Here is a 27,412-nt window from a genome sequence, read left to right as displayed (position 1 = left end):
GGTACAGTACTGGTGGGGACAGGTCTGGCACTGTATAACACTGGGGTACAGTACTAATGGGGGCAGGTCTGTCACTGTATAACACTGGGGTACAGTACTAATGGGGACAGGTCTGTCGCTGTATAACACTGGGGTACAGTACTGGTGGGGACAGGTCTGTCACTGTATAACACTGGGGTACAGTACTTGGGACAGGTCTGTCTCTGTATAACATGGGGTACAGTACTGGTGGGTAGGGGTCTGTCCCTGTATAACACTGGGGTACAGTACTAATGGGGACAGGTCTGTCACTGTATAACACTGGGGTACAGTACTAATGGGGACAGGTCTGTCACTGTATAACACTGGGGTACAGTTCTGGTGGGGACAGGTCTGTCACTGTATAACACTGGGGTACAGTTCTGGTGGGGACAGGCCTGTCACTGTATAACATAGGGGTACAGTACTGGTGGGGACAGGTCTGTCGCTGTATAACACTGGGGTACAGTACTGGTGGGGACAGTTGTGTTGTGAGATTCTGCTTTTGAAGTTAATCCATTAAGCATCAGAAGAAAGTGTAATAAAACATTAAGCTGTCTCCTGTCATAACGTGAGAGTGATGCCAAATAAAATCATCTCCACAGCGGCTGTGATACCCAATAATCTGACATTGTGCAAACCAGACACAAGTACATGGCTTATACCCAGACCGTGAGGTTATCTGTAGCCCCCAAACTGTTCTGATCAACCCTGCAGTGACTTGGACAGTGAATCCTGACTGACGCGCCCAGGTTCCAGGACCCTGTTAGGTCTATTATGTCACTCTCTGTCAAGTGGCTGTTAATGGTCCCATTGTGGATAGGGCTGGGACCCAGAAGGGGTTCTGTTCTCTCTGCCCAGCTGGAGCTGATATTCAACCCTGGGCTGACGCTAGGAAGCGAAGCAGACGATCCGGCTCATTCCCGGTCGTGGGAACTTCCGCACAGTCGCAGCTCCCGTGGTCCTTGACAACGTCTCCACGCTTGCCGTGGCTTTCGGGATGCTCTCAGGCGGTGACATACTCCGAGCTGCCGGAATAACAGCGCCCCTTTTGATTCATCTCTGCCCCTCGTGCCAGGGGGTCGCAGGGAGCCATTGGCTACCATGACTTGTTGAGAGAGATAACCCCGGGCTGCGGTATCTGATCTCAGCACATTGACTGCCTCACTCCCCCCCACCCCAACCTCAGCCCGAGCAGGAAATGACACCAATATCAAAAATGAAGGGGAGTTCCTATCCCAACCTTTGGATGGGTGGAGCCTTGGGATATGGAGGGTACGTGCGAATTGGGATCAGGTTCACCTCCGCTGAAAATGTGTTGCTGGAAAAGCGCAGCAGGTCAGGCAGCATCCAAGGAGCAGGAGAATCGACGTTTCGGGCATCAGCCCTTCTTCAGATTCACCTCCCTTCAGGTTTAATGAAGGACCTGCTCTCCCAATCTACCAGAGAGGGGTTTTGGAGCAAATATTCAGCTGCATTCAACAGGATACTAGACAGGTGGGTAGAGTTACAGTGTCAGACTTGGGATTGGAAGGATGGCCTTGCATAAACCCCCCCCCCCCTCCCCCACCGACGCTCAGTTGCAGCAGTGTGTACCATCCACTGTGCCATCGCCCAGTCTCCTTAGACAGCACCTTCCAAACCTCCCAGAAGGCCGAGGGAACACCAACCCCCTGAAATATCGCCTCAGCATCACTACCCCCCCAACACACACACACACAGATACAGACACACACAGACAGACACACACACACACAGACACACACACAGCCAGACACACAGACAGACAGACACACACACACACAGCCAGACACACAGACAGACAGACAGACACACACACACACACACTGACGTGGAGTGTCAGTGGTCATTCCCTGAGCTCACACAATCCTGGAATTAGCTCCCTTGCAGCACTGCGGGTGTTTCCTACGCTGAAATCCGTGGATGTGGGCACAATTATAATGTTTTAAAGACATTCGGATAAGGTTTGGAGGGATATGGCCCAGGAGCAGGGAGGTGGACTCGTTTATTTTGGGATTATATTCGGCATGGACTGGGTCTGTTTCCGTTCTGTGTGAATCTATTAAGAAGGCAGCTCACCACCGCCACCCCCCCCACCTCCCCCCCACCCCCCCACCCCCCCCCCCCTTCTCAGACAGTACAAATAGATGTAACCCACATCCACCAAATAATACATTTTATATACGTTTTAAAAAAGCACTGGTATGGATTGGAGGGGCCGATGGGGGCGTGCAACAGGCTCGTTCCTGTGGTATGAATTCAGTCAGTGAACCAAATGGGTTGGGTTGGTTACCTCAACCAAGGTTGGTTCCCTAGAGATAACCTCAAACCACCAGCGCAACAGGAAGGAGAGCCAAGCTCTCGAGTCCTGCACACCCCTGGCCCTTACGCTGTGACATCTGCAAAGGGCAAAAGGGGGCGCAGTCTCCCCAGAGACGAGTCAATCAAAGCCCCCTAACCAGGCCCATCTCCACAGGGATGCTCTGCTCTGGGACCCTTCTGTCAGTTTGGGGGGAGGAAAGGGGTGGGGGGGGGCAGGCTCCGATTTTTGAAGTGTTTGTTGGAGGCCGAGGGGTACGGAGGGCGGCATTTGGATTGGGGGGGGGGGCGGGGAGCGGTTTGCGGGCAGTTGCTGACGCAGGCAACGTCAGGGACGACTCCCCACCGCCCTTGGGGGCCTCCTGGTGAGCCACACATCAGCCTTCCGTCTGACGGATGGCCTGGGGGGGGGGGCCTCCCACACACACACAGCCGCAGTTCTGAGAGAGATGGATCCACAACAGGAAACAGCGAGGAAACCAAGAAACAAAGTCGGGTTGGGGGAGGGTTCAGGCTACTTCTTTTGTGCAACTCAGCGAGTGAGGGTCGGAGGTCAAAGCCGAACAAAAGCCAGTCCTTCCTGTCATAGTGGTGTGCAACTCAAGACTGGTTGGGTTGTCAGCACTAGTTGTTTTGAGTGTGTGTGTGTCTCTCTCTCTCTCTCTATCTCAATGATACAGACACATTTCCTAAAAGCAGCAATCAAAAAGTCATGTGTTTCAGACAGCCCTCACCCTTCACCCCCTCCAAACAAGCTCCTTCATCAAAGATGCAATATATACACAGCTTCCAGCTGTGCTCCTCTTGTGTTTCTCACAACTCTTTACTCCAAATATCTTCCTGGGCTGTGGCTCTGAAGTCACTCCAGCACTGGAGAGAGGGAAAAAAATTACAGCCAGCGATCCTGCTCCTGCTTGTTATCAGGGAGTGTGTCTGTGTGTAAGCACTGAGAATATTCTGACAAATCACCAGATTCTACATTCCTCTGTATCTCACTCTGCACTTTCCCTGTCCTGGGAGTGTTTGATGGGGGACCGTGTAGAGGGAGCTTTACTCTGTACCTAACCCCGTGCTGTCCCTGTCCTGGGGGTGTTTGATGGGGACAATGTAGAGGAGACTTTACTCTGTATCTAACCCTGTGCTGTCCCTGTCCTGGGGGTGTTTGATGGGGACAATGTAGAGGAGACTTTACTCTGTATCTAACCCTGTGCTGTCCCTGTCCTGGGGGTGTTTGATGGGGACAATGTAGAGGAGACTTTACTCTGTATCTAACCCTGTGCTGTCCCTGTCCTGGGAGTGTTTGATAGAGGGACAGTGTAGAGAGAGCTTTACACTGTATCTAACCCCGTGCTGTCTCTGTCCTGGGAGTGTTTGATGGGGGGACAGTGTAGAGAGAGCTTTACGTTCAGTTTATTTTTAATTCAAAAGAGAGAGAGCTTTAAGGCTTTACTCTGTACCTACACACATGCTGTCCCCATCTGGGAATGTTTGATGAGGGAACAGTGTCGAGGGAACTCTACTCTGTGTCTAACCCTGTGCTGTCCCTGTCCTGGAGTGTTTGTTGGGGACAGTGTAGAGGGAGTTGTACCCTGTGTCTAAACCCTCTGTTGTCCCTGTCCTGCATTTGACGGGACATTCCCTTCCTTCCTTTGTTGAGCGCAAATTACTTAGAGACTGGGAACTGCTAACAGCAAGTTGGGGGATGGTTCGGTCTTTGGTGTCTGGTTGAAAATCGAAATGATCTGCCCTCAATGTCAGAATTTGTTCAGCCGGGCCCATTTTGTCAGTTCAATCCCCGATTGTTGTATTTGGGACTCTATTTATGAACTTGATTTAGACGGGGAATCTTCAAAACAAACAAACCAAAGGTGGTGAATACAAAGGGAACCTTTATTTCCAAGTGTTTTTTGGCTATACTCGACTTCCCTTTTGGAGCACACACGCACTTCCTATCATTGTTATCAATGTGTATCGCAGTTTGGGTTTGACTGCAAGAGTTTTTGTTATTGGCAGTTTCTGGCCAGGATGCCTGCGTTATTGTTTAATTCCCTAGTTTGTCTTTTCCATCGCATTTCTAACATTTCTTGAAAGAAGCAGGGGACACCCTGTAACCCAAAAAGGACCAGGGTGTTCGCCAATGCGACAGGTTGACCTTCTGAGGCCTACAGGAAGGCTTCAGGCCTACCCTCACCTCAGGTATCGCCAGGTCTTGTTTGGTTGCAGGTTCTCTCCCATCACATTTTTTTTACTTGAAAAAAGACGCACGCCCTACAATTTTCCTCCAGGGATTATCTCCCAGTCGTGCCTTGCCTAGCCAGGGTTTCTCAGAACTCAAAAGGGCGGTCTCTGTTTTGTCAAGACTTACCAAGCCTACTTTCTAGGCCCAGACTGAAGCCAGGAAACACCCAGTGTTGCGGTAGGGGGAGGAGAAGGAATTAAAAATGAAAAGACAACTCCTTGTGTGATGGTAAAAGGAAACAAACGTGTAGCACCACAAAGCCTTGGGCTGTGCTGACAAAAGAATTTCATCTGTTGAGAAAGAAGCTACAGCGTGACTGGCCGATGCCAAAAATAGCATCAGTGCAACACCCTCCTGTAAGTGGTCAGAGATTCACAACCTCAACAGCAGCTAAACTGAGGGGAACGGTAACAGACACCCACACAATCTTGTCCGCCTGAACTAGAAAACAGCCCATTGGTTACTCCAAGGACACATGAGGCTGCAACGCCTCATCGCCAATCCCAGTGACCATTGGGGAGCTACCCATTGCAGTCCTTCATTATGATATTTATGTTCTCTTTGACTGCCATCCACTTATTTCCCCAGCACCTTCCAGCACTAAGCCCCAGGTTTTCCATGGCCCTACCTCAACAGTGTTCCTTGATGAAATGGCAGAAGGTGCACACCGAAAAACTGAACGGTTAGAGACAGAATTGCCACTGTATAACACTGGGGTACAGTACTGCTGGGGACGGGTCTGATGCTGTACAACACTGGGGTACAGTACTGTTGCGTACAGGTCTGTCCCTGTATAACACTGGGGTACAGTACTGGTGGGGACAGGTCTGTCCCTGTATAAAACTAGAGTACAGTACTGCTGGGGACAGGTCTGTCCCTGTATAACACTGGGGGATAGTACTGGTGGGGACAGGTCTGTCCCTGTATAACACTGGGGTACAGTACTGGTGGGGACAGGTCTGTCACTGTATAACACTGGGGTACAGTACTGGTGGGGACAGGTCTGTCCCTGTATAACACTGGGGTACAGTACTGTTGCGTACAGGTCTGTCCCTGTATAACACTGGGGTACAGTACTGGTGGGGACAGGTCTGTCCCTGTATAAAACTAGAGTACAGTACTGCTGGGGACAGGTCTGTCCCTGTATAACACTGGGGGATAGTACTGGTGGGGACAGGTCTGTCCCTGTATAACACTGGGGTACAGTACTGGTGGGGACAGGTCTGTCACTGTATAACACTGGGGTACAGTACTGGTGGGGACAGGTCTGTCCCTGTATAACACTGGGGTACAGTACTGTTGCGTACAGGTCTGTCCCTGTATAACACTGGGGTACAGTACTGGTGGGGACAGGTCTGTCCCTGTATAACACTGGGGTACAGTACTGGTGGGGACAGGTCTGCCCCTGTATAAAACTAGAGTACAGTACTGGTGGGGACAGGTCTGTCCCTGTACAACACCGGGGGACAGTACGGGTGGGGACAGGTCTGTCCCTGTATAAAACTAGAGTACAGTACTGCTGGGGACAGGTCTGTCCCTGTATAACACTGGGGTACAGTACTGGTGGGGACAGGTCTGTCACTGTATAACACTGGAGTACAATACTGTTGGGGACAGGTCTGTCCCTGTATAACACTGGGGTACAGTACTGGTGGGGACAGGTCTGTCCCTGTATAACACTGGGGTACAGTACTGGTGGGGACGGGTCTGTCACTGCATAACACTGGGGTACAGTACTGCTGGGGACAGGTCTGTCCCTGTATAACACTGGGGTACAGTACTGGTGGGGACAGGTCTGTCACTGTATAACACTGGAGTACAATACTGTTGGGGACAGGTCTGTCCCTGTATAACACTGGGGTACAGTACTGGTGGGGACAGGTCTGTCACTGTATAACACTGGGGTACAGTACTGGTGGGGACGGGTCTGTCACTGTATAACACTGGGGTACAGTACTGCTGGGGACAGGTCTGTCCCTGTATAACACTGGGGGATAGTACTGGTGGGGACAGGTCTGTCACTGTATAACACTGGGGGATAGTATTGGTGGGGACAGGTCTGTCACAGTATAACACTGTGGTACAGTACTGGTGGGGACAGGTCTGTCCCTGTATAATACTGGGGTATAGTACTGGTGAGGACAGGTCTGTCACTGTATAACGCGAACAATACTGATAGATGCTTAAATTGTTTATGCTCACAGCAGTTAACATATAACATATACATCGTTTACTAATGGCTACTGATCACAACACTCTGTGAACTTTGCCATGCTGTGTCCTACCTGACAATTTTAAGCAGTACGGGCGATCAAGGGTGTATGGGGAACTGGCAGGAAGGTGGAGTTGTGGATAATTTAAAACACTCTAGGCTACGGGCCAGCCACTGGAACTAGTGGGAGGGATTGTAGGTTTAACGATAGCTTTTCTCAGTGCAGACTCGATAGGCCAAAGTGCCTCTTCCGTACCGTTTGATTCTAGGACACTATTATCAGATCAGCCACGACCTCATTGAATGGTGGAGCAGACTTGATGGGCTGAATGGACTACTTCTGTTCCTCCATTGTATGGTCTGACGGGACAGTTAACGCTGTTCTCAGGCAGTCAAAGCTGGTCACAAACGCCCTTTGGGTATGCGTAGAAGTCATGGAGCAAGGGGGAGAGTCAGGGGATTGTAGGATCAAGGTGGGATGTGATGGCCTCTTGCCAATGCTCAGATGCTGCCCAAGATGGCGGCATGGTAGAGAGTGTTACGGATCCTGAGTTTGTATGCTCCAGGCCTGTTGCTTCCTTGTCTCTCGGTCTCCTTTTCCCTATTTTTCTTGCTCTTCTCTTTCATCTTCCGGCGTCGTGGGGAGTCAGAGCTGTTTCAGAGGGTCATTGTTGGCAGCAGCAGTGGCGCTGCCCTGATCAAGGGCTCCTGGCTTCGGTAGGCCCACAGCCTGGACTCGGGATCTCGATGGGCCGTCAAGTGTGGTGGAGCTTCGTGCCTGCAGTGGGTGTGCGGTTGGCCCACAGAGGGCACTCGAGGGGTGGGGGAGGTGATGCCTGGTGTGGTCTGGAGGCAAGGTCTGGCATGGTCTGAGGTGAGGCCTGTTGTGGACTGAGACGAGGCCTGGCGTGGTCTGAGACAAGGCCTGGCGTGGTCTGAGACGAGGCCTGGTGTGGACTGAGGTTTGGCCTGACGTGGTCTGGAGGTGAGGCCTGGCGTGGTCTGGAGGCAAGGCTGGCATGCTCTGGAGGTGAGGCCTGGCGTGGTCTGGAGGCAAGGCCTAGCATAATCTGGAGGTGAGGCCTAGCACAATCAGCCTGAAGGACTGCAATGCGGAACTTTTTATTGATTTATTTTATGATTTATTCTCCAGATATCTTACCTAGGTACCTCGTACCAAAGATGGCACGACGGGCTGTAATGCTGAACTTTTTATTTAGTTTTCTAATTTACTCCTAAGATCCTGTACTTCATTATCTTTGTAGCTAAGACAGCGCTGGTAGTGGCGACTTTGTAAACTTTTCTCTCCACACTTGACAACAAACCGAATTCTAATTCCCAAATGGGCTTATTCCAGGGGGTCCTTCGGTTTAGGCGTCAGACAGAGGCCTACTCTGCACTTCCCTCTTCCTGTTCGATGAGGGACAGTATTGACCCAAGTAGGGTGGCAGCTCTCGGGTGGAGACAGCAGACCTTCCTGGTGTCCCTTGTAGATCCCTGGACCTTCGGTGGTACCCCTCTCAAGCAACTGGGCCCACATATTAGGACAGACGCAACAGCCTTGGAGAGGCCGCCATGTAGATTCATCAGAATGATGGCTGCACTCGATGGGGTTAAATTACGAGGCCGGACCCCTCAAACTAGGGTTGTTCTTGGAATTGTGAAGGTTAAGCGGGTGAGGGTGGTGCGTGTGTGGATTGAGCTGCCAGAGGAAGTGGTGGAATTCAATGGCAATGTCAAAAAGACATTTGGACAGGCACACGGATAGGAAAGGTTTAGAGGGATTGAGCCAAAACGCAGGCAACTGGGGCTAGTTTGGTTTAGGAAGTTGGAGCAAAGGGTCTGTTTCTGTGCTGTCATGACAGTGGAGGCTCTAGATATCAGAGCGGTGATAAGGGAGCTGACATCAGTCTGAACAACATTACGCCCAAGTTGAATAAGCAACAGCTTTCTTCCTGAGGACTGGGCACTTCAACTCGATGGGAAGCCTTCATTCCTGGTGGAGTCTTTCATAGCCTTGGGACCTTCACCCTGACTTTCCTCAAACTCCTTTCCTTAAAAAAAAGCAGGCCTATACAGCAAGGTCCCACAAACGCCAATCTGATCACAACCCAGATCATCTGCTTCCCCCGGTGCTGGTTTGGAAATAAATATTTATCTGGGGTAGAGGTCAGGTGAATTGGCCGTGCTAAATTGCCCGTAGTGTTAGGTGAAGGGGTAAATGTAGGGGAATGGGTCTGGATGGGTTGCGCTTCGGCGGGTCGGTGTGGACTTGTTGGGCCGAAGGGCCTGTTTCCACACTGTAAGTAATCTAATAACTCTCCACTCCCTACTCTGCTCCGACACCCATAGGAAGGGTCCCATAGGTTTAAGGAGTCTCAGAAAGACGAGCACCTCTAACAGCTTAGCCCTTGTCGGTGTAAGTGTGCTAGGGAGCATCAGTCCCGGGGTGTGGAGCTCATTCCTCCCAAATTGGGATGAAACATTAAAAATCCTGATGGGACGGGCGAGAGGAGGGAAGAATGCTCCCGATGTTGAGGAAGTCTCGAACTGGGGAGCGGAGGTCACAGTCCGGGAATAAGTGGGTAAGCCATTCAGCTTACTGAGGTGAGGAAGTATTTCTTCCCTGAGAAAGTTGGGAACCTGTGGAATTCTCTCCCACGGGAAGCTGTGGGGTCTGGCTCGTTGGATATATTCAAGGGAGTGCTGGAAGTGGCGCATGTGGCTAACGGGCGATGGAGGGGACACTGAGATTGCAGGATGAGCCACGATCGTGCTGAATGGTAGTGCAGGCTCGATGGGCCGAATGGCCTAACCCTGCTCATATTTTCTATGATTCAAGCTCAGGATTTATCCTTCGGGGAGAGAGAGGGGGTGTACTCCCTACTGAGCCAAGAACAGATTCCGTTCCCACAATTCCCCAAATCGGAATTCCGATCTTCAATACCTGAGCGCGAGTGGGGAGACGGTCGAAAGGGAACGTGCAAAGGGGGCACAGGCGCTCTGTGTATGCCCTGTACAACATCCCGAAGGGTTAAACCGCGTGAGAAGACTTAGTGTGTAGGCTGACCCTCGAACAAACAGAGCTCTGGTGGGAAGTGGTTGCCAGTGACAACACAGCACTTTTCTGACGTCCACCCACTCCAGGATCTGGGAACACTGCTTCAAATCGGGACTCGCACTTTGGTGAGAAGGTGGAGTGCCCTGTTCAAAGAGCTTGTGGGTGCCAGGCCAGCAAGTGAAGCATCAAACAGAATACTGGCGGTTTTGCAAAACACCCCCCCCCCCCCACCCCACCATGAGACCAACATGATGCAGAAAGGAGATCCCTGCTCGATCGAGCTGGAGTCTGAAATGAAAGGCACCTTGAAAATTTGCCCTGAACCCCAATCCCTGGACATTCCCAGCCCCACTGAAGGTGCTGGTCCCTAGGACTCTCCTGCTGCCTGGAGATAACTTGCAGTTGGTCATTCGACACTTCGGTGTGGGACTATAGGCAAGGAGTGGTCTGCGAGGGCCCCAGTTATCAGCTCAGCCTGACTCAGCGCTCACTGCTCCATATTTAAGAATTCCGAAGGAGGAAGTTGATTTCAACAGCATCGACCTTGTGGAGGAGGACTTGGTGAGGACGTCATCAGAGGCAGTTTCAACACAATTAAACACCAGACTCTCACATCAAAGCACACAACATACCCCTTGGTTTAAGGCTCTCTGGTACACCCACCACTCTGATATACTCCACACCCCTCACTGTAACACTCTCTGATGTACTCCACACCCCTCACTGTAAGTCACTCTGATATACCCCACACTCCTCACTGTAATACTCTCTGATATACCCCACACCCCTCACTGTAACACTCTCTGATATACCCCACACCCCTCACTGTAATACTCTCTGATATACCCCACACCCCTCACTGTGACACTCTCTGATATACCCCACACCCCTCACTCTAACACTCTCTGATATACCCCACACCCCTCACTCTAACACTCTCTGATATACCCCACACCCCTCACTCTAACACTCTCTGATATACCCCACACCCCTCACTGTAACACTCTCAGATATACCCCACACCCCTCACTGTAACACTCTCTGATATACCCCACACCCCTCACTGTAACACTCTCAGATATACCCCACACCCCTCACTGTAACACTCTCAGATATACCCCACACCCCTCACTGTAACACTCTCTGATATACCCCACACCCCTCACTGTAACACTTTCTGATATACACCACACCCCTCACTGTAACACTGTCTGATATACCCCACACCCCTCACTGTAACACTCTCAGATATACCCCACACCCCTCACTGTAACACTCTCTGATATACTCCACACCCCTCACTGTAACACTCTCCGATATACCCCACACCCCTCACTGTAACACTCTCTGATATACCCCACACCCCTCACTGTAACACTCTCTGATATACCCCACACCCCTCACTGTAACACTCTCTGATATACCCCACACCCCTCACTGTAAGTCACTCTGATATACCCCACACTCCTCACTGTAACACTCTCTGATATACCCCACACCCCTCACTGTAACACTCTCTGATATACTCCACACCCTTCACCATAGAACTCTCAGATATACAGTACTACCGCCAATCGTACCTCTGGCCTCAGTCCACTGGGGTGTTGTCTGCACTGGCGTGTGTGTATGTGTGTGTGTGTGGTGTTTGTGTCTGTATTGCTGTGTCTGGTGGAGGCAGTGGTGTTACCAGGATGGAATCTCTGAAGGTGGAGAGCTGATCGTCTCGGGAAGGCAGCCTGACAGGTTAGCTGCCCTATTGCAGAGTGACGGACGGAAAGTTGCTGGGAGGTGTCTGCTGCGTCAGCGCAAACTACACAGCGTCAACTCGAAAGTCCCACAACATCCCTCCCATCGTGTACAGCTGCAGACAGCACAATGAGATTGTTATTGCTGCACACTCTGTCCTTTCTGAGTTTCCTGTTATTTTACAGAAGTGGTGTAAGACTCTTACACACACACACACAGACAGACACAGACACACACGCACACACCGACACAAACAGACACACAGTCACACACATGCACACACATACACACCGACACAAACAGACACACGCACACACACACACATATACACACAGACACGGACACACACATACACAGACATATACACACACAGACACAGACATGCACACATACACAGACACGCACACACATGCACGGACACACACATATACAGGCATATACACACACAGACACAGACACACATACACAGACAGACACACACAGACGCAGACACGCACACACACAAAGACACAGACATGCACACACAGACACACACAGACACAGACATGCACACACACACAGACACGCACAGAGACAGACAGACACAGATGCGCACACAGACACGCACAGAGACACACACAGAGACAGACATGCACACACAGACACGCACACACACAGACACAGATAGACACACACATAGACGCACACATGCACAGAGACACAGACAGACTGATAGACACACAGGCACACACAGACACAGACAGACACACAGACAGACACACAGACAGACACACAGACAGAGACACAGACAGAGACACAGACAGAGACACAGACAGAGACACAGACAGAGACACACACACACACACAGACATGCACACAGAGACACACACACACAGAAACAGACACAGATACACACACCCTTGCGAAAAAATAAAATCACAGATCCGCAACCTCTCCACTTGGGACTCGGGCCAAAGGAACTGATTCTAACAGGATTCCTGACACTTGGAGGGGTGGGGGGCACACTTTGTACTTCAGTGGGTCTTCAGCAGTACTGCGATCAGAATTTCGTAGGAAGCCAGGAGGCCATTCACCAGTTCACAGACGGTTCCTGGCTCATTGATCTAACTCCGGAATTCTGCCATTGCTCTATAACCCTTCTTAAATTTCGATAACGGAAATCAAGTTAAAAATCTCACAACACCAGATTATAATCCAACAGGTGTCTTATGATCGTACACTCCACAACCACCTGATGAAGGAGCAGGGCTCTGAAAGCTAGTGCTTCCAAATAAACCTGTTGGACTATAACCTGGTGCGGTGTGATTTTTAACTTTGTACACCCCAGTCCAACATCATGGCCACATCATGGAGAAGACAAATATTGTTCATCTCACAGACTGAAAACTAATTGACCAAGCATCAACGAGAGTTTGTGAAGATAGAATTTAAATCAGGAAGAAGGAACTAAGAGTTTGGGTCTGACGTTTAGACTTTGCTCCTTAGTGCTGAACTCCACAGCCCAAGCAATTAATTTATTTCAATGACTAATATCGGTTTCCCCTGAAAAACCTAAAACACGGCGGTAAATCAGAATCCCCACTGTGTGAAAGCAGGCCATTTGGCCCATCAAGTCCACACCGACCCTCCAAAGAGATTCCCACTCCCCCACCCATCCCAGTAACTCTGCATTTCCCAGGGCTAACCCACCTAGCCAGCATATCCCTGGACACTATGGATAATTTAGCACGGCCAATCCAGAACTAACCTGCACATCTTTGAACTATGGGAGGAAATGTATGGAGACACAGGAAGACCGTGCAAACTGTACACAGGGTGGACTCGAACCCGGGTCCCTGGTTCTGTGAGGCAGCGGTGCTAACCACTGAGCCACCGTACCACCCCTGAGTTCATGTGAGTTTATGGGGTGAATTTGTTTTTGCAGAATTGCATTTTATTTTGCTCAAAAGTTGCATGAGTCCATGTAAGACTCCGTAAAACTATGCAGAGGGCTTGTCAGTCTGACTAAACATTGGGACACAGACAAACTTCACACCTATTATTAGAAAAACGCGGGGCAGCACGGTGGCTCAGTGGTTAGCACCGCTGCCTCACAGCACCAGGGTCCCAGGTTCGATTCCCAATTGTCTGTGTGGAGTTTGCACGTTCTGCGTGGGTTTCCTCTGGGTGCTCCGGTTTCCTCCCACAATCCAAAGATGTGCAGGATGAATTGGCTGTGCTAAATTGCCCACAGTGTTCGTCAGGGGTAAATATAGGGTAGGGGAATGGGTTTGGGTGAGTTTCTCTTCGGAGGGGTGGTGTGGACTTGTTGGGCCGAAAGGCCTGTTTCCACACTGTAGAGAATCTAATATATTTTGAGAATATAAAATTAGATTCCCTACAGTGTGGAAACAGGCCCTTCGGCACAACAAGTCCTCACCGACCCTCTGAAGAGTAACCTACCCAAACCCATTCCCCTCTGACTAATGCACCTAACACTATGGGGCAATTTAGCATGGCCAATTCACCTGACCTGCTCATCTTTGGACTGTGGGAGAAAACCGGAGCACCCGGAGGAAACCCACGCAGACACGGGGAGAATGTGCAAACTCCACACAGACAGTCACCCGAGGTTGGAATCGAACCTGGGACCCTGGTGCTATGAGGAAGCAGTGCTAACCACTGAGCCACTGTAATTTGAAAGAAGTGCTGGGATTTACATATCAAAGAACAGAAACCAGCACATCCCATTCTAAAAGATGAAAGATTTAATCTAAAATTGTTTACTGTATTACATCTCCTTGACACTGGACTCTTTTGACTATAAATTCTGTGATCATGATCTTATACTCCACAACTACCTGATGAAGGAGCAGTGCTCTGAAAGCTAGTGCTTCCAAATAAACCTGTTGGACTATAACCTGGTGTTGTGTGATTTTTAACTTTGCCCCAAATAGAGTCATACAGCACAGAAATAGACCCTTCAGTCCAACTTGCTCATGCTGACTAGGTTAACTAAACTAAACTAAACTATCCCATTTTCCTGTGTTTGGTCCATATTTCTCTTAGGCTTTCCTATCTGTGTACCTGTCCAAATATCTTTTATATGCTGTAACAGTTCCCATCTCTACCACTTCCTCTGGCAGCTCGTTTTATACATGCACCGCCCTCTGTGTATCACCCACGTAACCTTCTCAATTCCAAGAACAACCCTAGTTTGTGGGACCTAGTCTCGTAATGTAACCCTTTGAGTGCAGCCATCGTTCTGATGAATCTACAGTGCTGCCTCTCCAAGGCTGTTGTGTCTGTCCTAACATGTGGTCCAGGTTGGTTGGGAGGGGTACCACTGATGGTCCAGAGATCCACAAGGGACACAAGGAAACTCTGTCCTCTCTACCTGAGAGCTCCCTCTCCACCTGGGTCGATCCTGTCCCTCAAGAGAGGAAGGGGGAGCCACAGAGTAGGCCTCTGTCTGATGTCTAGACTAAAGGTTGTTCTGCATTTGGGTTGAGTCCCTTTGAGCATTGGCAAGATGGCTTCGTGTCCCACCTGGACTCCACAATCCCCTGACTCTCCCCCTTGCTCCATGACTTCTGTGCGACCCCAAAGGGCAATTGAGACCGGTTTTAACCGCCTGAGAACAGTGTTAACTGTCCTGTCAGACCATACAATGGAAGAACAGAAGTAGGCCATTCAGCCCATTAAGTCTGCTCCACCATTCAATGAGATCGTGACTGATCTGTTAATAGAACCAGAGAATCAAACAGTACAGAAGTTACTATTGGAGGATTGCAAGGATCTGTTTTGGGTCCATTGTTGTTTGTCATTTATATAAGTGACTTAGATGAGGACATAGAAGGATGGGTTAGTAAAGTTGTAGATGACACTAAGGTGGGTAGAGTTGTGGATAGTGACGAAGGATACTGTAGGTTACAGAGGGACATAGGTAAGCTGCAGAGCTGGGCTGAGAGGTGGCAAATGGAGTTTAATGCGGAAAAGTGTGAGGTGACTCACTCTGGAAGGAGCAACAGGAATAAAGAGCATTGGGCTAATGGTAAGATTCTTGGCAGTGTAGATATGCGAGATCTCGGTGTGCAGGTACATAAATCCTTGAAATTTACCACCCAGGCTGATAGGGTTGTTAAGAAGACATACTGTGTGTTAGCTTTTATTGGTAGAGGGATTGACTTTCGGAACCATGAGATCATGCTACAGCTGTACAAAACTCTGGGGTGCAGCTGCATTTGGAGCATTGCGTACAGTTCTGGTCACCGCAATATAGGAAGGATGTGGAAGCTTTGGAAAGGGTGCAGAGGAGATTTACTAGGATGTTGCCTGAGATGGAGGGAAGGTCTTACAAGGAAAGGCTGAGGGACTCGATGCTCTTCTCGTTAGAGAGAAGAAGGTTGAGAGGCAACTTAATTGAGACATATAAGATAATCAGAGGTTGAGATAGGGTGGACAGTGACTGCCTTTTTGCTCAGATGGTGATGGCTAGCATGAGTGGACATAGCTTTAAATTGAGGGATATAGGATAGATGTCGGAGGGAGTTTCTTTACTCAGAGAGTAGTAGGGGCGTGGAACACATTGCCTGCAAAAGTAGTAGACTCGCCAAATTTAAGAGCATTTAGTCATTGGATAGGCATATGTATGAGAATGGAATAGTGTAGGTTAGATGGGCTTCAGGTTAGTTCCACAGGTCAGCGCAACATTGAGGGCCAAAGGACCTGTACTGCGCTGTAACGTTCTATGTTCTAAGAGGCAATTTGGCCCATCAAGTCTGTGCTGACAAAAGCTATTCTTAAACCTACACTTAGTCCCACTAGTTCCAGTGGCTGGACCATACACTTGAACATGTTGAACAGGATAATCCACAACTGCACTTTCCTGCCTTTTCCCCTTGACCCCCGCCCCCCGCCCCCCCCCCCCCACCTCTGGAATATCCTTAATGATTCAGACTCTGTAGCCGTCTACAGTAAAGAATTCCATAGATTCACAACTCTCGATTATAGGAATTGGGGGGCTCATATTGCAGCTGTACAGGACATTGGTGAGGCCACTTTAGGAATACTTCGTTCGGTTCTGGTCTCCCTGTTCTAGGATGTTGTCAAACTCGAAAGGTTGTAGAAAAGATTTACAAGGGCATTGCTGGGGTTGGAGGATTTGAGCTTATTGGGAAGAGGTTGAACAGGCTGGGGCTGTTTTCCCTGGAGCGTTGCAGGCTGAGGTTTATAAAATCACAAGGTGCATGGATAGGGTGAATAGACAAGATCTTTTCCCCAGGGGTGGGGGAAGTCCAAAACTAGACATCACAGGTTTAAGGGAAGAGGGGGAATGATTTAATAGAGACCTAAGGGGCAACTTTTTCACACAGAGGGTGGTACGTGTGTGGAATGAGCTGCCAGAGGAAGTGGTGGAGGCTGGTACAATGACAGCATTTAAAAGGCATCTGGACGGGTATATGATTAGGAAGGGTTTAGAGGGATATGGACTAAATGCTGGCAAAAGGGACTAGATTAATTTAAGATATCTAGTCGGCGTGAACGCGTTTGACTGAAGGGTCTGTTTCCGTGCTGTACAGCTCTATGACTTATAAGACTAGAAATTCTTTTTCATCTGTGTCTTAATTTTGTAACTTCTTATTCTGAGATTTGGCCCTCTTGGTCCTAGACCTACCCACAAGGGGAAACATCCTCTCTATATCTACCCTGTCAAGTCCTCTAAGAGTCTTGTATGCTTCATTCGAGTCACCTCCCATTCTGCTAAACCTGAATGGGTACAGGCCTGACCTATTCAACCTCTCCTCATCAGACAGTCCATCCATCTCTGGCAAACTTTCTCTGGAATGCCTCTAATGTCAGCCCACCTTTTCAAAAATTAATTCACAGGATGAGGCCATCGCTGGCCGAGCTCAGCCCTAATGAGGGCAGTTAAGAGTAATTGCTGGGGGTCTGGAGTCACATGTGGGCCAGACCAGATAAGGCTAGCAGTTTCCTTCCCTAAAGGGAAGGAAATGTTGAGGGCTGAAGGGCCTGCACCACGCTGTAATGTTCTATGTTCTAAGAGGCCCTTTGGCCCATCAAATCTGTGCTGACAAAAGCTATTCTTTTTGGGAAACTGCTGGGAAACTTTTAGCACTGCTGCCACACAGTGCCAGGGACCCGGGTTCGATTCCTGCCTTGGACAATTGTCTGTGTGTCTCCCCGCGTTTGCGTGGGTTTCTTCCGGGTGCTCCGGTTTCCTCCCACAATCCAAAACCGTGCAGGTTAGGTGAATTGGCCATGCTCAATTGCCCATAGTGTTAGGCGCATGAGTCAGTGGTAAATATGGTGAATGGGTCTGGGTGGGTCACTCTTTGGAGGGTCGGTGTGGACTGGTTGGGCCGAAGGGCCTGTTCCCACGCTGTAGGGAATCTAATCTAAAGGGAGAAACCAGATGGGATTTTTCCGACAATGGTTTCCTGGTCTGTATGAGGTTCTCATTTCCAGATTCTTATTGAATTCAAGTTCCCCCATCTGCTGTGGCTGGGTTCAAACCTGCGTTCCCAGAACATCACCTGGGTCTCTGGATTAACAGGCCAGCGATAACACCACCAGGCTGTCACCTCACCATCTCTCCCTGGGATAAGGAGCCCAAAAATGTACACAGTACTCCAGCTGCAACCTGACTGGTACCTGGTATAGTTTGAGCAAAACCTCCTCACCTTTGTGCTTCATTTCTTTTAGAACTAAAGGCCAACGTTCCATTTGCTTTACGGAGTCCCTGACACGGTGAGGGACTCGATTCCACTGCCTGAGCCTTTGGGACTCAGGCGATGGAACCTGTGAAAATGTCAGTGTGATGCTCTTCTGCTGTACCTTCACCAGGTCATGGCTGGCATCAAGGGAAGGCACAACCAGGGCAGGTGGGTGGGGATCAAGAGTGGGAGCAGGGACAGCCTAAGGGCAGAGAGGGCCATTGGGTAAGAGGGAAATAAGGACGGAGAGCTCCTCCAGTCCCTGGGGCTTCTGTTAAAAATAACCTGCCGGCCACAGGAATGAAGGAATGAAAGATCAATGAGTAGCCCACGGTCAAAGAGTCAGACAGCACAGAAACAGACCCTTCCATCCAACCAGTCCATTCGACCAGAATGCCACACTCTACTGGCCCCACTTTCCTGCTCCTTTCCCATATCCCTCCAAACCTTTCCGACTCACATACTTATCCAAATGTCATTTTAAAGTTGTGACTGTGTCCACACCCACCACTTCCTCTGGAAGTTCATCCCACACACGACCCACTCTGTGTAAAACAAATTGCCTCTCTTGTCTTTTTTTAAAAATCTTTCACCTCCCACCTTAAAAATATGTCCTCGAGTCACGAAACCAGAGGGAAAAGACACGTACCTTTCATCTGATCTATGTCCCCCGTTATTTTATAAAGCTCAAGAAAAGGTCACTTCACAACCACCTAGGCTCCAGTAAAACAGTTCCAACCTATCCAGCCTCTCCTTATAAATCAAACACACCATATCTGGCAACCATCTGATGGAGGAGCAGCGCTCTGAAAGCTAGTGCTTCCAATTAAACTGGTTGGACTATAACCTGGTGTTGTGTAATTTTTAAATTTGCACACCACAGTCCAACACCGGCCTCTCCAAATCATGGCCAGTAACAGCCTGGTGAATCTCTTCTGAACCCTCCCCAGCAGAGCATGCAGACTCCACACATTACTCCAGAAGTGCCTCACCAATGTCCTGTACGATCTCAACATAACATCTCAATTCCTAAGTTCAAAAGGTGCGAGCAATGAAAGCGAGAGCTGTATCTGTATGACATTGTCAGTGTGTAACACTGGGGTACAGGTCTGTCCCTGTATAACACTGGGGGACAGTACTGGTGGGGACAGGTCTGTCACTGTATAACACTGGGGGACAGTACTGGTGGGGACAGGTCTGTCGCTGTATAACACTGGGGGACAGTACTGGTGGGCACAGGTCTGTCACTGTATAACACTGGGGTACAGTACTGGTGGGGACAGGTCTGTCCCTGTATAACACTGGGGTACAGTACGGGTGCGGACAGGTCTGTCACTGTATAACACTGGGGTACAGTACTGGGGGGACAGGTCTGTCACTGTATAACACTGGGGTACAGTACTGGGGGGACAGGTCTGTCACTGTAGAACACTGGGGGACAGTACTGGTGGGGACAGGTCTGTCACTGTATAACACTGGGATACAATACTGGTGGGGACATGTCTGTCACTGTATAACACTGGGGTACAGTACTGGTGGGGACAGGTCTGTCACTGTATAACATTGGGGGACAGTACTGGTGGGGACAGGTCTGTCCCTGTATAACACTGGGGGACAGTACTGGTGGGGACAGGTCTGTCACTGTATAACACTGGGATACAATACTGGTGGGGACATGTCTGTCACTGTATAACACTGGGGTACAGTACTGGTGGGGACAGGTCTGTCCCAGTATAACACTGGGGGACAGTACTGGTGGGGACAGGTCTGTCACTGTATAACATTGGGGGACAGTACTGGTGGGGACAGGTCTGTCCCTGTATAACACTGGGGGACAGTACTGGTGGGGACAGGTCTGTCACTGTATAACACTGGGGGACAGTACTGGTGGGGTCAGGTCGAACACTGTATAACACTGGGGGATAGTACTGGTGGGGACAGGTCTGTCACTGAAATAACACTGGGATACAATACTGGTGGGGACATGTCTGTTCCTGTATAACACTGGGGTACAGTACTAGTGGGGACCAGTCTGTCACTGTATAACACTGGGGTACATTACTGGTGGGGACAGGTCTGGCACTGTATAACACTGGGGTACAGTACTGGTGGGGACAGGTCTGTCACTGTATAACACTGGGGTACAGTACTGGTGGGGACAGGTCTGTCCCTGTATAACACTGGGGTACAGTACTGGTGGGGACAGGTCTGTCGCTGTATAACACTGGGGTACAGTACTGGTGGGGACAGGTCTGTCGCTGTATAACACTGGGGTACAGTACTGGTGGGGACAGGTCTGTCACTGTATAACACTGGGGTATAGGACTGGTAGGGACAGGTCTGTCGCTGTATAACACTGGGGTACAGTACGGGAGGGGACAGGTCTGTCCCTGTATAACACTGGGGTACAGTACTGTGTGGGGACAGGTCTGTCACTGTATAACACTGGGGTATAGGACTGGTGGGGACAGGTCTGTCGCTGTATAACACTGGGGTACAGTACGGGTAGGGACAGGTCTGTCGCTGTATAACACTGGCGTACAGTACTGGTGGGGACAGGTCTGTCGCTGTATAACACTGGGATACAGTACTGGTGGGGACAGGTCTGTCGCTGTATAACACTGGGGTACAGTACTGGTGGGGACAGGTCTGTCCCTGTATAACACTGGCGTACAGTACTGGTGGGGACAGGTCTGTCACTGTATAACACTGGGGTACAGTACTGGTGGGGACAGGTCTGTCGCTGTATAACACTGGGATACAGTACTGGTGGGGACAGGTCTGTCGCTGTATAACACTGGGATACAGTACTGGTGGGGACAGGTCTGTCACTGTGTAACACTGGGGTACAGTACTGGTGGGGACAAGTCTGTCCCTGTATAACACTTGGATACAATGCTGATGGGGACAGGTCTGTGACTGTATAACACTGGGATACAGTACTGGTGGGGTTCAGATCGGAAACTGTATAATACTGGGTTACAGTACTGGTGGGAACTGTCGAACACTGATTCCCTGTCTGAGCTCAATGTCTGCTGGGAGACAATCTGTCGTAGGTACCTGCTTGTGGAGCTTATCCTGCACTCTCCACGTGTTCTGTGTGTGCTTTAGTGACTTTGAAAATGCTCAAGGAATCGGCAGTCCCTCTCTCTTGTCAGTCAGCGGCAGCAGTGAAGATGATAGAATCTAAGCCCCTCATTAAACCTGGGCTTCAGAGTACCTGAGCTGGATGGGTGTCTTGGGTTGAGTGCTTGGCTGTGGGGCAGCAATGAATGCCTCAAGTCCCCAAGCTACAATTGACACTATGCACTGGATCCCCTTCCAAATTTACTGATGGTCACCATATAGTGATGGGTGGGAAATTCTTCCCATTGCACCTGTACCAGCCCTTTGGAAGAGTGATCTGCACTGTCCCCTTCCACCCCACAGCCCTGGGTACATTTTTCTGTTGATTAATTCGCAGGAAGCCGGCATCTACTGCTCTATCAGGCCGCACACTGCAAACGACAAGTTGCCAGTCCTACTTGTCAATAGGGCTGATCTCCCAACGAGAGAGATGGTTAGCAGTGGTTTAACGTGAGTGTCACCATGCCTCAGGGAAGATTGAGAAGGAGAATCCTTCACAATGACCTCAGGAGATGTGGGAATTGAACTCCATGCTGTTGACATCACTCTGCATTGCAAACCATCTGAGCTAACTGATCTCCTTTTTGCAAATGATACCAACTCACTGCTAGACGTCCAGCGGGAAGTAAGGAAGGCAAATGGAATTTTAACCCTGCTCACTAAAAGATTGGAGTACTGAAGGAGGGATGTGTTGCTGCAATTTATGGGTGGCACGATGGCACAGTGGTTAGCACTGCTGCCTCACAGCGCCAGAGACCCGGGTTCAATTCCCGCCTCAGGCGACTGACTGTGTGGAGTTTGCACATTCTCCCTGTGTCTGCGTGGGTTTTCTCCCACAGTCCAAAGATGTGCAGGCCAGGTGAATTGGCCTGTAGTGTTAAGTGTAGGGGTATGGGTGGGTTGCGCTTCGGCAGGTCGGTGTGGACTTGTTGGGCCGAAGGGCCTGTTTCCCCACTGTAGGTAATCTAATCTAAACTGCACAAGGCATTAGTGAGACTGCACCTGGAATACTGCATACAATTTTAGTCTCCTTACTAGGGATGTATTGGAGGCAGTTCAGAAAACATTCACTCGATTGATTCCAGAGATGAGGGATCGTTTTTATGAGAGATTGAGAAGTTTCAACTTGAGTTTAGAAAAATTAGAGGAGATTTAATTGAGGTATAAAAGATGCTAAAAGGGGGTTGACAAAGTAGACTTGGAGAGGGTAGTTCCTCAAATGGGGGAAATCACGAATGAGAGGTCATCATGAGGGATTCAAAACAGATGAGGAGGGACTGTAGGATAATATGGGTAGGGTGGGGGTGGGGGATGCTCTTCAGAGGGTTGGTTTTGATTAGATTCCCTCCAGTGTGGAAACAGGCCCTTTGGCCCAACCAATCCACACCGACCCTCCAAAGAGTAACCCACCCAGACCCATTTCCCTCTGACTAATGCACCTAACACTCTGGACAATTTACTATGGCCAATTCACCTGACCTGCATGTCTCTGGACTGTGGGAGGAAACCCACGCAGACACAGGGAGAGTGCGCAAACTCCACACAGCCAGCCACCCGAGGCTAGAATTGAACCTGTGACCCTGGTGCTGTGAGGCAGCAGTGCTAACCACTGAGCCACCGTGCCGCCCCCAAACTTGGTGTAGACTTGCTGGGCTGAATAGCCTATTTCCACTCTGTAGGGATTCTGCAATTCTAGGAATGACTTCACTCATAGGGTCAGAATCTACAGACCAGAATGCTGTGGAAACCGGGACAGACATTGAATAAATTTAAGCAGGCCATAGACAGATTTAATTAGTTAAGGGGTTTCAAGGGTTTTGGGGAGTGGTGCAGGATGGTGGAGCGGAGGGCGAGATGAGATCAGTCATGATCATATTGAATGGCAGAGCAAGAGCGAGACACTGAATTGCCTACTCCAACTCCTAAATTTTATGTTCAACTCCGAGGGTCAGGTCAGCTTGAGAAGGAGGGACATTCAGCCATACTTGCACTGTTGTCATCACTCTGCATCTCAATTCAGCCACCTGGGCAATCCGAGCTGACTTCTCCAAGTAAGCAGGGCCTCTCCTTACTCCATAAGGAGCCTCACCAACCTTTACAGATCCACCACAAAAAGCATTCCATCCAGATGCATCACGGCCTGGTACAGCAACTGCTCCCTCAGAAACTATGGGGAGCTGTGAACACAGCCCAGTCCATCCCACAAACCAACCTTCAATCCACTGACTCCACCTACACTCCCCACTGCCTCATGAAGGCAGCCGACATCATCAAAGACCCCCTCCCACCCCGGTTAGAATCTCTCCCACCCTCTTCCCTCAGGCAGGAGGGACAAAAGCTCAAACACACGAACCGACTGGGTCAAGAACAGCTACTTGCCAGCTGCTATCAGACTGCTGAATGGGCCCCTCAAATTTTCAAATGATCTTATTCCCTGTGCACCTGCTGTGCAGCAGTAGCACTGTAGTCCTCGCTCTCTTCGCTCACTCCACCATCTTTCACTGTACCAAGGTAGATGTGGAAATAATAAGCAAAGTCACATATGTATATGACGGAGGTGGTCGATGATCCTTTCCCCCAGCACCCCTCTGGTTACCCTCATCCCTGGGTCCCTCACTGGGGTAAAGGGTGGGGGAAGTCACTGCTGAATCACACACTCACTCTTACCGTTGTTTGACTTGAGGTCACGGTGGATGACGGGCACGATAGCCCCATCGTGGAGGTACTGCATGCCCTTGCCAATCTGCACAGCCCAGTTGACCAGAACATGCGGCGGGATGCGGCGCCCGGCCAGCGCCCGGTTGAGCGGCCCCCCGGAGGCGTACTCGATGATGAGGCACAGGTTGGGCTCCTGCAGGCACACCCCCAGCAGGGCGATGATGTTGGGGTGCCTCAGCATGGCGAACAGCCGGGCCTCCTGCATCACGTTCTGCGCTGTGGCGCTGATGTCCTCGTCGGGGTCCTGCCGTGCCGCTTTCACCGCCACCAGCCGCCCCCTCCAGGTGCCCCGGTACACCTTGCCGAATCCACCCACCCCTATCACCTCCTGGAGGGTCAGCTCCCGGAAGGCGACCTGGGCCGGGGTGGCCAGTTCCTCGGCCCGGCCCGGGGCCAGCTTGCTGTAGGCCGCCGGCAGTGGTGGCTGCGGCGACACGTAGTTGGCGGGGAAGATGCCCACCTGGTTGCGGAGCTTGCCGGCCCACCAGCCCTCATCGCCAGAGATGGCCGAGTCCCTGGACAACACCTCCACCAGGTCGCCCTTGCGCAGCGTCAACTCGTCCTTGCCATGGGCCTCGTAGTCAAACAACGCTGTCCAGATGGGGTTGGTGAAGGCCCCCTCCGAGTCCAGGGGCTTGGCCGTACCACAGGAAGCCCTGCCAAAAATGGTCTTCCAGTTCGGCTCCACCATGGCCGCGGCCAATCTGTTCCTCCTGGCCTTACCTGGGGAGCAGCATCGTCGTTGGAAAGCCCCTTCCTCACCCCAGCCCACCTGGGCACCAAGAACCCCCTCCAGCCAACAAGGCAAACTCTGGATCCTGGAAAACTCCGGCCCTCTCTCTCTCTCTCTCACCGGCTCAGGGGAGTACAGGGGGTCGAGCTGCAAGAGAGATCCACGAACCACAGGGTTGGGGGGCACCAAATCGGTGCAGTCAGCCAGAGAAAGTTGTGTCTCAGTCTCCTGTTGGGGTGTGTGTGTGTGTGTGTATGTTCAAACGTTCCCGCAAAAAAAAAACAAATCTCACATCCGCACAGTTAAATAAATAATTTACAAAACCGAACTCCAGTGGAGAGAACTTCCAAAGCAGCAAAAAAGTTGGGAGAGAGGGAAGTTAGAACAACATATTGTTGCAGATTTCCAAAGTTGCCTCTCTTATTTGTGTTTTTTTTTTGTTTCGCCTGTGTTTCCTGCGCCTCTTGTTAACTTAAGAGTTCCACTGCACACTGTGGGTGAGTCGCACCCCGAATTCTCTCTCTCTCTCCTGTGTGATTCCCCGGGTCAGTCCCTTGCTCCCTTCTGGGGGGGGGGGGAGCAGTTTCACCCCCTCTGTCTTGCCCTCCGTTGCGAGGTTGGAGCTCAGTTCCCTACTGTGTCCCTTGCGCGACAAGTTCCTCTCAAGCCTGCTTCCGCCAAGAGCTCCTCGAGAAGTTTCACTCCTGGGAAAGTTAGGGGTCCGGAAGACGTCCTTGCCGCCTGCAAGTCATTTCTGGGGGAGTTCACTCTGTGGGGTCCTGTGTGTGTCTCTCTCTCCGCCATGAATAGCACTTGACCCCCTCAGCAATTCTCAGGATCTCTGCACTCCAACCCACACTCCATCATACACCGACCGGGGTGTGGTTTTAATCTCTCTTGTGATTTTTTTTCTCTTGGTTCCGCACACACAGGAAAAGGGGGCCGGCTGACACACAGCGCGACAATTTCGGTCGCCGGACTGAAATTACAGTGTCTGCAATTGCCCCAGTTGGGAAGACTTCAGACAAGGGGGGTGGGGGTCATGTCAGAAATGAGAAAGGCCTGTTTGTTTGCACGCCTGGTTTCTTTCGAGTGCTGCTTTCCAAAAGATCCTGCAAACTTTTTTTTTATGGGAATGAAGTTTTGCTTCAACTGTGTCCTTAAAGGTGGACTGTTGCTGACTGAAGTTTGAAAAGTTTTGGACTATTGGGAAGAGCAGGTACATCCCGCCATCTGCTGGCTGCCACTGGGACTCTCGCAAGACACCAAGGACTTGCATTTTAAGCAGCGCCTTTCATCACCCCCAGGACTGTCCACCAACGCCCACCGCATACAAAAGGGCAACGATGCAGATGTGGGGTGTAGGAAAGGTTGGCAGTTGATCCGTGCAGAGCAAGATCCCACCGATCACCAGCTGTCCCTCAGCATGAGGAGGTCTGAGGGTCGCAGGTTTGGGCTGGGGGGGGGGGTTGTCCGTCGAATCATCACAGCATAGAAGCGGGCCATTTGGCCCATCGAGTGCGCACCGACCCTCCAGAAAGGGCACCCCACCCGAACCTGCTACCCTAACCCTGCATTTCCCCGTGGCTAACCCACCCAGCCTGCACATCCCTGGGCAATTTAGCACAGCCAATCCAATTCACCTAACCTGCACGCCTTTGGACAGTGGGAGGAAACCCATCCAGTCAAGGAGGAAGAACGTGCAAACTCCACACAGTCACCCGAGGGTGGAATCAAACCTGGGTCCCTGGCGCTGTGAGGCAGCAGGGCTAACCACTGAGCCACCGTGCTAACTTTCAGGAGGTTGCCCAGACCAATTCCCAGCTGGTAGACCTTTGGGCACATGTTCAGGGAGGGTTAGGGGAGCCTCAGGGGCATGGAGCTTGCGAGTTGTTCTTCAGTGTGTTTCCTTCTCTCCATCTACACTCTGTCCCCATCCTCGATGTACCTGAGACAACGCAGGGATGCAGACAGGTCATGGCCGTTCCGGACGCCTGGCTACAGGCTTGTCCCGGTCGTTCGGACCAATCCCAGCAGCCCTTCGGGCAGTCTTTGTGGATTTCCTTTGTCCTCCTGTAGAATGCTGCCATTTTGAGATTCGAGCTCACACCACCTGGCAGGGGGGGGAGATGGATTTTGGCCATCATGGGACAGTGCCCGGTCCACCCTGATTGCCTCTCTGAGGGTATGCCTGAAATGGTCGCGGTGTCGGCTCTGAAGAGACAAATGCTTGTTCGACCGTTCTCCCACACAATTTGGAAAGCGTTGTGGAAGCTGAACAAATTTCTCTCTGTGATGTGTTGCTGATGCACAGATCTCACTGGTGACAACAACTACTCTGTCCACTTGGTTTTTTTCATTGACTTTGTTGTCAAATGCTCCCAGCCTTTACTTGTAGAAGACTGACCTGGTACAATGTTGGCCTTTTGAGGGAGGTGAGCTGTCGGAAGGTACAAGGGGGGGCCTGTTTAATACTCCCTTTGAAAGAAGGTGCCTCTGACAG

The 27,412-nt window shown here is 50.7% G+C and overlaps 1 protein-coding gene across 1 annotated transcript in view; it reads right to left on the bottom strand.

Annotated features, from left to right (window-relative positions):
- The window catches only part of LOC140457068 (mitogen-activated protein kinase kinase kinase 11), a 67,686-nt gene extending 41,587 nt beyond the window's left edge, over positions 1-26,099 (bottom strand). Inside the window, 1 exon segment of the mRNA XM_072551034.1 lies at positions 24,126-26,099. Coding sequence (XP_072407135.1) covers positions 24,126-24,867 — 742 coding nt within the window. The 5' untranslated portion in view covers positions 24,868-26,099.
- Positions 26,100-27,412: the final 1,313 nt, after the last annotated feature.

Source organism: Chiloscyllium punctatum, chromosome 31, assembly GCF_047496795.1.
Source record: "Chiloscyllium punctatum isolate Juve2018m chromosome 31, sChiPun1.3, whole genome shotgun sequence".
Taxonomy (NCBI): Eukaryota; Metazoa; Chordata; class Chondrichthyes; order Orectolobiformes; family Hemiscylliidae; genus Chiloscyllium; species Chiloscyllium punctatum.
This window is presented reverse-complemented; position numbering and strand designations above follow the sequence as displayed.